This window comes from Notechis scutatus, chromosome 2 (assembly GCF_049901735.1).
Source record: "Notechis scutatus isolate UNSWTSFEM ecotype Mainland chromosome 2, rNotScu1.2, whole genome shotgun sequence".
NCBI lineage: Eukaryota > Metazoa > Chordata > Lepidosauria > Squamata > Elapidae > Notechis > Notechis scutatus.
Genome location: NC_142010.1, coordinates 254,244,742 through 254,258,077, shown reverse-complemented (window position 1 = coordinate 254,258,077; position 13,336 = coordinate 254,244,742). Strand labels below are relative to the sequence as shown.

Sequence of the window (13,336 nt, the reverse complement as noted above, 5' to 3'; positions counted from 1 at the left end):
CTCTGAGGTTTACAAATATAATCCAGACAAATTATCCTTTTGAACAGGCAATTCAGCCCCCTCTCTAGCAATAGTCTGATTTGGAAGGATTGCTAAGAAGAAAATAAGTAGGAGCACCTTTGTTCCCAACCATTAGAGGAATGAGAAGAGCTTAAGTATACAAAAGAAAGCTCTGGCAAACGTTAATGCCCTTGGCTTCCTGTAATGCCTCCAGATTATTAAAACAGAAACACTCGCATGGTTTCTGTTTAGTTAGCCTATTATTAGGAGCTTAGAGCTTAGAACTTCAGCTAGAGGTAATGGTAAAGTTACACTCACATGTATTTATTGCCTGGAGATTTCCAACAGTGTTTTACCCCCTTTCTTAGATATTTTGAATCACCAGCCGTGATTTTTATTTTATTTTTTACAAACAAGGGACTACTGGACAGCCAGAGCTCAAAAGTCTGTTCTCAGAATGTAAAGAAGCCAAATGCTGGTAACCTCTAAACGTTGCCAAGGTTGGACCCCTCCCCTGCTCTAGCCAAAGTATATGGGTTGTGGAAACTCTCAAACTGAGTTGTGTGACCACTAAAGAGTAACCATGCTCAATGGTATAAGGACTGAGAGAATTTTAACCTCTGTAAATCCAACGATGCTTTAACTTTTAAAATACTGCACTCCGTTGCAGTTGTTGTCCCTTTTGGGCTCCAGTACGCCAATAGAGTTGGAAGACTGGTGTGAATTTTAGTAGCCTGAAAATCTCAAGACAATTTCACACAATGATCTAGTTATGCATGACATAATGATCACTGCATCATTGTCAACTATGCTCAACATAGCTCTGATACAGCAGAGTAGTTCTAATATTCAGATGTTTATCAAATATTCCCCAATTCATGGTGGGGAGAGCAAATAAAAACAGCTACAATATTAAGGAAGCATGGCTGTCCTTATAATATACTCTGAAGCCTATCTAGCACAACAGATGGTGGAGACCATGTGATGATGTCATAACTGGATCTAAATTCTCAATATCTTCTCAATATATTACTATTGCGTGTGTCCATGACTGAAATGATTATTGGAGGGTGAGAATGATTTAACAGATTAACAGAGTTGGAAGGGACCTCGTAGGTCATTTAGTCCAATCCCGCTCCCTTCAAGTAGGAGACCCTATACCAGGGGTGTCAAACTCGCAGCTCATGGGCCCGATGCATCACGTCCTGACCCCACCCCCACCCAGTTTACTGAAGGGGGAAAAAGTGCCGATATGTCACATGACACTGCCGTGACTATGCGAGTTTGACACCCCTGCCCTACACCATTTCTAAATGGGTGCTCCTTTGGTGTGATATGTTTCTACCACTTAAAAAACTCTCTCTAAGTTTCTTCCAATTTAAAAAAAAATAGGGGGGGGGATTCATCCTGAAGCAATCTTGGCCACATCTATGTCTACTAGCAACAGAAGGCAGGAGAAGTTTTATTGGAGAAACATATGTTGGAGAAAGATTGGCCAAGCCATAGGAAGGAGTCAAATGGGGAATTAGTCTGGAATTCATACATGGGCACAAAAGAGTGAAGTCTGACCACCCCCCTTCCAATGCTGTTAAATCTTTTCTAGTCTGACCCAGATGCAAACTACAAGCCTGAGAAGGTTCCCTAGTTATAGGCTTGAGCAATAAATTAGCTAATTGATGCCTGACACTAGCTTATGGAACAAACTTGGTACAAATTGGGTCTTCTCCGTCTCCTTCCTGTTAAGTAGGAATTCTTAGAACTCCAAGTACAGCATAGCTGGAACAGTGGTGGGATTCAAAAAGTTTTACCACCAGTTTGGTGGGCATGGCTTGGTGAGCGCGCTTTGCGCACGTGCACACACTTTACGTGCGTGCGCCAAACGCGCACTTTGCACAGGCGCAGAGGCATTCCAACTCACCTCCTGCAAGCCTGCACTCTCCCGGTCACTTCAGCAGCTGCCGGACGACACTTTGCTGCGCTGTGCAAAGCAGCTGCGCTTCAAAAGCAGAAAATAAAAGTGAGTATGGGAGCCCAGGAGGGAGAGTGAGCCCAACAGCAGAGCGGCGGAGAGAACTGGTATGGTCTCCACTGCTCATTTTATTTATTTTTTATTTATTTTATTATGTCAAGCGATTGTTAGATAACTGGTATAAGTATAAACAGGGTTATGAATACATGAAATGGGTACATATAAGAAAAATAAAAGAAACAATAGGACAGGGATGGTAGGCACGTTGGTACGCTTATGCATGCCCCCTACAGACCCCTTAGGAAAGGGGTGAGGTCAATAGTAGACAGTCTAAGGTTAAAGTTTTTGGGGTTTGGGAAAGAAACCACAGAGTCAGGTAGAGTATTCTAGACATTGACCACTCTGTTGCTGAAATCATATTTCCTGCAATCAGGTTTGGTGCGCTTAACCTTGAGTTTGTATCTATTGTATTGTGTTGTGTTGTGTTGTGTTGTGTTGTATTGTATTGTATTGTATTGTATTGTATTGTATTGTATTGTATTGTATTGTATTGTTGTGTGTCATCACCGCTACCGGCTCGGCAGAACCAGACCGAACCAGTAAAATACCACCACTGATCTGTAAAGGTTTATCAGATTGAGAAGTCTGATCAAATCTATGATTGGCAAGAACCTTAAATGGATTGCTCAGATACCCATTGCATCTGTTGGAATTATTTGCTTTCGTCTTCAGCTTAATTATTAATGAGATCAAAGGAAGTTTATCAACTATTATTCTGTGCATTATTACAGTAAGCTGTGACAGTATTATCCACCTGGTTTTTGCATCGATGTGCTACATATAAAAAAAAAAAAGAATGTTATTTTAAAGGTCCTGCTAAGGGTTTCTTCAATTTGAAATGATTACTCATTATCAGGCCTTGGAGTTCTTCCTGTGGCTGTTGCATTTAACTTTATTTTCTTGGGGCAAATGGAGCAGTCGCTGATGAGAATAAGTGCAAAGGTGTAGTCATTTGACTTGATTCCTGCTCTTGCTTGCGTTGTAACCAAGCAATAAATGGACATGAAAATTGAACCAAACACTCATTTCTCTCCAGGTGGCCCTCTGAGGTTATTCCTGTATCACATTGGCAGAATGGTCTAGACTGCAGGCATTAGGCCAGCCAAAGTTGTATTAATCAGACTGCAATCATCGGCTTGCGTACGAAATAAGTGGCAAGGGGAGGAGGGAAATGGGGATGTTGTTATGTATGGCAATGTCTTCTGGCTTGATTGCCTTTCACTTTTATTTCTGCTCCAATTTTTGCATTAATTCCAGTTCATGGAATTGCCAGCCATTACAAACATGGGGATAGTAATAAATAATAATGGCAGAAGCAACTCTTAGTATTATGTATATGCATGTGTAACCTTAAATGTTGAACCTGCAGACTGATGCTGTAGAAGAGGATAAATCACCAGGTTTGAGAGGACTCTCTAGGAATCAGACAATTATAATAATACTTACTGGGATGAAGTTATTGCACATGTTCCAAGTATGGGAAATATTAAGTGGTGGCCCATTATTTTCTGCTACTTTATACTAGGGAAGGATCAAGTTCATGTGTAATATTAAATCGTTGTCAACATTCTTCTTTAAAGACTTTCTTGAGGTTTCAAATCACAAAGCTTAATGGGGATAGTCAAGACTAAGCTTGAGACTTGCATGCAGAATCTTTGTCTTTAATTTGTACCAATCATTATGGGAAGAAAGCAACTTTATCCATTTTGGGAAGCAAAATTCATATTCAAATCTTAGGTATGTTTTACAGAACAAATTTCTATGTTGAACAGAAATCTGCAATCAGGGTTGAAGACAGAAGACAAAAATGCACTGTGACACCACAACACAAACTCCTCCCTTTATGTACATATATGCAATGTTTCAACATACATACAAGCCAAAGAAAGTACTTGTGATACGATGACAAATTTCCTAATCTTCCTTGGGGATGGCTGTTAGATGCTGTTAGTTTCAGTTCTAAAACTTAAAACATATGCAATTTACATTCAGTGTTCTTAAATTCCTACATATTTGTTTATCAGGTTTTCAGAGCTTGATTGGAATGCATATATTTGATTGTGCAGATAGTTTTTGGATCACTTTGATTTAAAACAAATAACCAACTCTGAAACATATTTTTAAAGAATTCCCCATAATGTGTGTGTGTGTGTGTGTGTGTGTTTGTGTGTTTTCTTATGTTTTTGCGGGTATTTATATGTATGGTATTTAGGTTTCTTTGGGCATTTTCCCATGTCTTAATATTTGTGCTTTTATTATAGTGATGTTTCAGCAGAATCTCATCTGCCATCCTCAGGCTTGTGTATTGGGTTCTTTTTAATCATGTGTGTCAGGCTTGGCAGCCGTTTTTTGTTTGAATTTGGTGCTGGCTTTCTGCTTTATTTGAATGGTTTTTTTCTCATCTTCATTGGCTGGGAGTCTAGGTCTGTTTTTACTGGTCTTCAAGTTGCTGTGTTCTTGATTGGTTGGCAACGTTGTGTTTTGTGCACTGGGGTTTCTTAGTGCAGCTTGGTTTCTTGTGAATGGCCGATAATTATTTATTAGGAAGCTAGGTTTTATTTGGGTAGCTGGCTGGGGCATGTTTGGACTGGAGGTATTAGTGGGGGTTTGTTTGTGTCCAGGTGCTTGCCTGGATTGTGGTATAGACATTTTTTTGTTTGTGAGTGCAGGCTTCCAGATGATTGATAGTCTGGTGGAGTCATCTCTTCTATTCATACTATTAGGTCTTTTATCAATTTCTATGGCTTCTTTGATGATTCTGTAGCCGGGGTTTTCTATAGTAGCTAGGGTTTTAGTGCCACTGAAGTTGATGCTATGACCTGTGGATTTCATATGTTGGACTAGTGAGGAAGTGTGTTCCAGCTTTTTTATTGCATTCTTGTGTTTTTCAAGGTGGGTACTTATCCTTCTGTTGGTTTGTCCTATGTATGTGGCAAGACATGATATACATACATAGGACAATACCGTAACCTAAATACTGTACATATAAATACCGGCGAAAACATAAGATAGATAGATAGATAGATAGATAGATAGATAGATAGATAGATAGATAGATAGATAGATAGATAGATATAGATATAGATATAGATATAGATATAGATATAGATATAGATATAGATATAGATATAGATATAGATATAGATATAGATATAGATATTCTTAAATTTTCATGGGTACTTACATGTATGGTATTCAGCTTTGTTCAGGTATTTTCCCACGTCATTATAGTTGTGCTTTTAAAGTTGTAGCAACGTTTCGGCAGAATCTCATCTGCCATCAAAGCCTGACTCACAGACGAACACAGTACAGAAGCCTGATGATGGCAGATGAGATTCTGCCGAAACGTTGCTACAACTTTAAAAGCACAACTATAATGACGTGGGAAAATACCCGAACAAAGCTGAATACCATACATGAAAGTACCCGCGAAAACTTAAGAATATATATATGTAGGTCTAGGTGTGTTCGGGTCTTTTCCCGTGTAAGATTAAGAGTATCTTGGCGACGTTTCGGCGAGGTCCCACTCGCCATCCCCAGGCTGGTGCTTTCGGCTTCGTGCCACCCCTGCTAGGACTTCTCCCTGCATCCAACCTTATGAAGATCAAAAACAAAATGCTTTGGATTATCCTGCCCAAAGTCCTGAAATAGAAAATGTAATAAAAAATTGTGCCAATCAAGGAACACAGATATTACTTGAATAATTAATGCATGTGGGAAGGTTTTAATAAGGAATTCCTTTTCAGAGGAAGTTCTACATAGAAAAAAAGGAGTTTACTGGGAAAAAAGAAAATAGAGGAAAAACAACAGAAGGAAACATGACTAATGGACTGGTCTACATTACTTAAGAATAATATAGAACATGTGCAGCTAAATGCCTGATTGTTTATAATCTTCAGGTGAGCGAATCTGTGCATCATAGTGCCACAATTTTTGAACCAAGATGCCTCAAATGGGCTAACTTATGGAAATGCATCCAAAAAGGGGGATCCATGACTCCTATAAAATTTGAAATTTGGCAAGATTTATTCTTTTTTTTTTTTTTTAGATTTTTTTCCTCTCACCTTTATTACTTTATAAAGTTTATAAAATTGTGGCTGCTTCACTGCTGTTGTGCTGTCACTGTCAGCTGCAGTCACGTAATCGTCATTTCCAACACTCCTTGCCAACTCTCCACAAAGAAAGTCAATGGGGGGGAAGGAAGCGGGAAGCCAAAAGTTGTTCCAGCTCCTGCTGTTTTCTTGCCTGCCTCTGCTCATTCATTCAAGTTTAGGTAAGGAAATATCTTTGAAATGTTGACCCAATGGGTCACAGGTTGTCTAGTTTTTAAATGAGATCAGTACTATCAGCCTACTTAAATCTGTTGTCTTCCCTCCTCGAATAAGCTCTTGGGTTTCGCTACTTATTGACTGCAGAGATGACTCAGCCTTCCATCTGATAGTTTCTAAGCAAGTCCTCTATTTTTCCTCCTTATTTTTCTCTCTTTCCATATTCTCCTTAGTTTGATAGAATATAAGGGATGAGCCCAACTAATCTCTGTAAGTTAGAATTCTTTATCGGCCAAGTGTGGTTGGACACACAAGGAATTTGTCTTGGTGTAAATGCTTTCAGTGTACATAAAAGAAAAGATACATTTGTCAAGAGTCAAGAATTATCGGGTACAACACTTAATAATAGTCATGGGGTATATAGGGTATAAGCAATCAAATCATACTAGGAAACAGTCAGTAGCTTGCTTTGCCCAGTCAACAATACTATGCCATCTGTGAGGTCCTTGATCTGTGCAGCAAATCAAAAAATCTCTATGCTCATCTGTCTAATGACCATTAGTAAACCATAACAGTGCATCCTAGTTTATACAAATGGGCCTGCATGGAATAGGATTTGGGAAGGAACAAAAATAAATTCCATTATGACTCTCAGATGTTTATCAGATGAATCAGTTTGCAGTAAAAAGCAGAAATGAAAGGTTTAATAAGCAATACATTAAAATTATATAGAAACGGTCATGAGAATTAAACATATTAATGGAAAAGATGGCAGAGGTAAAATATTCTTCCAACCTTCATACCAGAAAGGGATTAGCTGACATGAATTAGGTGATATTGAGGTGCCGTACCAAAACTGAAGTTTCTCACATTGCTGTAACATTTGAATTGAATTGTAACAATTATTTGCAGATTGATAAAGAGCCGTTATAGAATGAACCAGCTGTTAGTTTCTACATTATCACTGAAATAGTTGCCTCCTTTTTCAACCATAAGAAGTGTATTGGAAAGAAAAATCAAAGCATCTCCACCTTAATTGACACAGGTTTAGACTAGTTCTAATATACAGTAGAGGAATAGTTCAATTGCTAGAATTCTTGTACATCTTTACCATTCTTATCAATAAATCTTGCTAAAGAGAACTCTGTAAGAATTGTGTTTGGAAGAATCACTTCCGGTTTCAGGCAAATGCTAAAGATCCTGACAGAATTGAATCTGAACATTAAGAGCCAGATAATATATGTTTGGTAGAAGGGATAATTAAGAAATGAGGCACCATTACTACTGGTTTGATTCTCATGAACTGTCATTGAAACTTTATGGGACAAAGTAAATGACTGTAAACTAAATTGACAGTGGAGAGTTTACAAACTATCTTTCTCTGAGATTGGAATTATTAAAGAGATGTCAGGTCTTAACTGATATCCCAATAGCATAGCTAAGAATTCCCTTAACTGGCTTATGGGCAAAAGAATGATACTATTCACTGCAATGTGGAAATAAATTCCTTAAGATACATTGCCACTTTGAAGAGACCACACTGTTATTGTCTATTGATGAATAATTTCTGTTAGCACACAGATTTGTCTGAGGAATACTTCCATTTATACTCTCCATCAATCATAATCTAAAGAGTTGAGATAAAGATGTGACTCTTAAAAAAGATTATTTTGCCAGATTTTCCAGGAGGCTTTTGTACAGAACATCTATAAAATATTCAGAGCAGATTATGACATGTGAAATACAATTGCATTCTTGAAACAACTTTCCTGAGCCTTCAAACAACAAAAAGTCAGGAGCAAATCACCATGGTGACAGGGAAGCAATATTCTTCATGTCTAAATGAGCTTACAGCTCTAATGGACTTTCAGACTGGTTACATTTTCTTTCCTCTTCTCTTACAGCAGTGACTGAAGGACCAGCCACACCACAAAGTTCCATGTTACCGCAAACACAGCCTGAACATCCAAGCAGTGAGGAACCTCAAAGCAGGACAATTCCTACTGCGTGTGTCCGGCCTACACATCCTCTCCGCAGTTTTGCCAACCCCTTGCTACCTCCGCCAATGAGTGCAATAGAACCGAAAGTCCCTTATACACCACTTTTATCTCAAGCAGGTATGGAAACTCTTGAAGTGAATGTTGGCTAGGGAACCAAACCTTAATGCATAACATGCAGGTGTTATTTCTCTGTATCCCCATGATCTCTCTAATCTAATCTACTAACATTGCAAACCCAATGCTATGTTTGGAACCTTAATGAAACAGAGCTTAAGAGTCAGTTGCTATCTCAGAACTAGCAACTCAGGAGACAGATGTGATGAAGTTGCTATGCTGAATTGAAATGTAAGCTGCACTGTTGTCAATAGGTTACAGTAAGGGATTTTAAAAAGCCATTGTAGATAAAATGTGATCATTTTGTGGACAAAATGCTGACTCTGATGTTTCGCTAAAGAAAAATTCAAAAGTGCCCAGCAATTTCTTAGTTTCTGAGAAAGTGATGACACAGATAAATGGCAAAACAAAGTAACTAAAAGGCTAAAGGATGGACCAGATTCTTGGTTTGACTCTTATATCTGTGTCAAACTAAGCCCCAAAATGATGTGGAACAATTCAGCCAGAGTTCAGTTCTTTATTTGCTCACAAACAACAGACAGAATCTTGCCAGACTAAACCTATGTTACTCTTACCATGTTTCTCATATAATAAGGCCGGGTCTTATTTTTTTTTGAGCCCCGAAAAAATGGCTAGGCTGTCGTTTCGGGGTGACTTAATTCCCCCCTTGCATCTTTGGGCAGGTGGGCGGCGACGGCTTGGGTGTTGACCTCGGCATTGGAGGGGCACTTTGTATCAGGGTCAACGCAGGCAGCACCATATCTGGGTGTTCAACAAAAGTACTTCCTAACAGCAAGCCCCCGCCATTTCCCCCCATTTCGCATGTTTTAATATAGGCCTTAATTTGGGGAGGGGCTTAATTTCATTTCATGCCTATAAAACATGCTGGAACTTCCTATTGGGGGAGGCCGTATTGTTGGAGAAACAGGGTACTTGGGAGTATTCTGGGAGATACTAGGGAGTTCTTCCTCTCTCTCTTATCCATATCTGGGCTCTGTTGACTTTTCCTTTTTTAGAATGTGCTCCCACTTTCCTGAGAAACTTACCTCTTCACTCTAGCCCTTCACATTCTGCCACAAACTCATCGGCTAATGCTATTATAGTTGGTCAGCCTTATTTCCAATATGAAGCAAAAAAAAAAAAGTATTGTTTTGTCATGGAAAAAAATCTTAGATTCAAATCTTCCTGTTGGGATGTTTGCACTGGTACATGATAGCAATACTCACCTAGAAGGAATATGTAAGACTTGCTTCTAAGAAATTTTGGTTCTTAGATTTTTCTTCCCACTCAGTGCATACATTCATCATGATTTACCTGATTTTACATTTCTGGTACAATCCAACCACAGATAAAAAGAAGGCCAATCCTATTTTTTAAAATAAAATAAAATAGACTGGAATTATATTTTAAGCCTGTTTAAGTAATAACTTCTGTGATTCTATGAAAATTATTCTATGAAGAACTTCTTCGTTCTATGTTTTTTTTAAAAAACAAAAAACGAAAGGACGCTACTATGAATGGCATCTGTCAGATACTTACCAATGTGCTCATAGCTATCTGTTATTTCCACAGTAACTGCTGGTATAAATAGTCATTTCTTAAAAATCTAAATATCTTTGTGTAGTATGGAGCCAGAATTATCTCTAACCATTTACTGTGTGAAATAAATATACGCCTGTTTTATATGTTGCAAATTTTCCTTGCAATGTGTTCTGGATATAAACTTAATGTAAGTTTGAGTTGGGTTTGCAGATCAAATCTCTGAATGCCAAACTTTATCATTCATTTTGGTAGATATTTCTGCTGAGACCTTGTTTTGCCAAGTATCTGGGCAATGGTCAGATGCCCAGGCAACTGATTTTTATTTTTTTTTTGATCCAGAGACAATGAGCATTCTAGAGAATAAAGAGTTTTTAAGCTTTATTAACTCAAACAAACTGATTTAAAAGCATAACAGGATAGAATAGAGTGGAATAGAATGGAGTGGAACAGAACAGAACAAAACAAAGCTATTATATCATACATGCCAAGCAAGATGAAACCCAAATCTCTTATAAGCTGTCAGGAGCTCCTTAATAATAACAGTAGTGATACCAAGTGTGGCCAATTTCCATAGTAACCAGTTGTAGGTTTTGTGCAGCCATGGCCCAGAAACAAGGTAACCCCAAGGTTTTCATCAAAACCTGGCACCAGGACTTTGTGGACCTGGCTTCTGTGGGGATGAGACTGCAACTTCACCTTGAGAAGGTGGCACCATGACTCTAGGATGGAAACTGAAGTTCTTTCACAGATTTACTGCTGTCTGAAAATCCCCCCCCCCCCCATCTCTTCTTTATTTGGTAAACAAGAGTTAAAAAAATAAACAAGCAGGTTACCTCAGAAAAAGCTCTACACTTCTAAAGTTTTTTAATATGAAGGAGAAATCAAAATATGTCATAAAACTCATCAAAATAACAATGGTCTTCTGCAAGGCCTCTGCAAGCCATATTTGTCCCATTTGACTTGTTCCTGACAAAACTCCTTACGTATAAATAAGTTTCCAATGACAAAATTGGAAAAATTGTGAGTGAGATGTGACTATTTCATGGTTGTAAAGAATGATGCAACACAGCATTTGATTGTAGCCTGCATACTGCAAGATGGAGATGTTTGGAAGTGTTAAGATTATCTCCTGCTGCTCTGTATTCTAAAGATGATTAAATCCTTGACTTGACAGATAGGAATCACAGCAACCAATGAAACTTTTAAAAAAAACCATGTTCTTGCTTCAAACATTACTAAACCATCCTCTTCTGACAGCAAACAGAAGCCCTAAAATCCCTTACATCAAGAGGAACATCTTTTAACTAAATCCCACTGGCACTAAAACTTAAAATTCAGTCAGTCATTTCTCCTAAGATGGATACACTCTATTCTGTTCAATAAATAGGGTGAACAGAGAAATATATATATATGGGATGCTGGCAGAAAGCACAAAAGAACACTGCAATGTGTCCAGCAATCCACATCAACCTTAATTAATTCGGACTGCACACAAACCCCATAGGAATTTTTAGAAATTAAGTGTGGTGGTTGCTGGCATCTCAGCCCTTAATTTGGGCTTGGGCTCACATGACCAGACAAAAGATGATCTAAGGAGGACCCCAATGATCTAAAACAGGGGTGTCAAACTCACATTGTCACAGCGTCCTCATGTGATGTATCACAACTTGTTTCCTCTTTGATAAACTAGGTGTGGGTGTGGCCAGAGCGTAACACAGGCTGCAAGTTTGACAGCATTGATCTAAAAGGACCAGGGAGAAATCTTACCAATAGAAGAAACTATCTGTAGCTCAGGTTTGAACTGTGAAGTCCTTGATAGTCTCTGAGCTTGGTGGTTTGCCAAGGCTTACCACCAAGCTCAGAGGGCACCACAGAAATCTCACCAGTTAGTCTTCAGGAAAAACGAGTATTTTCTTCAGCCCCTGTAGCAAAATGTTGTGATGCTCTCAGAATTCCCCCAAAAAGTTATCCATCCTGTTCTCTTCACATGTTTAAACTCTAGGCATTGCTATAGATATAATGGCATGTAATAATAGGCAGACAGGTTGCCATCAATCCACATGATGTTCAGCAGCTCTGATGGTGCCCATGATTTTCAATATATCAATAAAATTTCCCAAGTTAAGGAACAAATTGTTGACCCAAAACATCCACTTTGACAGGAAGCTACTAGAACTATGGTCTTCCCCAATCTAGAGGATTAGGGGATTGGAGGCTAAAACATATGAAGAACAGTTGCAGGAGCTGGGTATCAGTGGTGGGATTCAAAAATGTTTACTGCTGGTTCTGTGGGCGTGGCAGGGGAAGGATACTGTAAAATCTCCAGTCAGAGGTGGTATTTGCCAGTTCTCTGAACTACTCAAAATTTCCACTACTGGTTCTCCAGAACTGGTCAGAACCTGCTGAATACCACCTCTGCTGGGTATGTCTAGTCTAATGAAAAGAAGGACCAGGGGAGACATGATAGCAGTGTTCCAATATCTCAGGGGTTGCCACAAAGAAGAGGGAGACAAGCTATTATCCAAAGCACCTGAAGGCAGGACAAGAAGCAGTGGACGGAAACTGATCCGAGGAGAGAAGCAACCTAGAGCTAAGAAGAAATTTCCTTACAGTTAGAACAATTAATCAGTGGAACAACTTGCCTCCAGAAATTGTCAATGCTCCAACACTGGAAGTTTTTAAAAAGATGTTGGATAACCATTTGTCTGAAGTAGTGTAGAGTTTCCTGCCTAAGCAGGGGGTTGAACTAGAAGACCTCCAAGGTCCCTTCCAACTCTGTAATTCTAAATTCTAGCTTTGACCATTCTGCTTCCTCTTTTATATTTAACTAGTGGAGAACCCTAATACCACAATTCTACATCAGTACGTTGATTAACCATTATTGCTAACCTTATGTATGGCTGTGCTTCTACTATATCTCACTATTAGATGTCTTTACGATCCTCTCCCTGCGCCTCCAAAATGAAATCCTTCTCATTCTCAGGGCATCAGTTAAGATTTCTGGTAATGTAGAAATAAGTTCTATTACTGATTAGAAGTAGATGACTTGTGAATATCTGTGGAGTTACCTGATGATGCTTTATTTCTACCAGCAATGAAATAACCTTGCCAAAATTATATTCCTTATGTTCCTAGGCTGTGTATTGCCTCTTTATTTATTTATGAATTTAAAAGTCTTATATGGATGTCTATTTCATGTACTCTAACCCTGGATAGCTTGCAGACAGCAATAAAAAAACACTTTAAAAAAGCACCACATCAACAATCAACTTTATTGGCTCCAGCCTCATTGTATCCCAATGCTGGTAGAAAGATCTTAGAGGAAAACAATTCCAAAATTGAAAATTGCTCTCTCTCTCATCCCAGAAGGCAACCAACTTAAT

General features: G+C 38.7%; 1 protein-coding gene across 1 annotated transcript in view; it reads left to right on the top strand.

Moving 5' to 3' along the window:
* The window catches only part of DCC (DCC netrin 1 receptor), a 729,366-nt gene that overhangs the window by 697,604 nt on the left and 18,426 nt on the right, over nt 1–13,336 (top strand). The window contains exon 27 of the mRNA XM_087954238.1: nt 8,202–8,414. Within this exon, the coding sequence (XP_087810364.1) occupies nt 8,202–8,414 (213 nt within the window). The remainder of the gene's footprint in view (nt 1–8,201; nt 8,415–13,336) is intronic.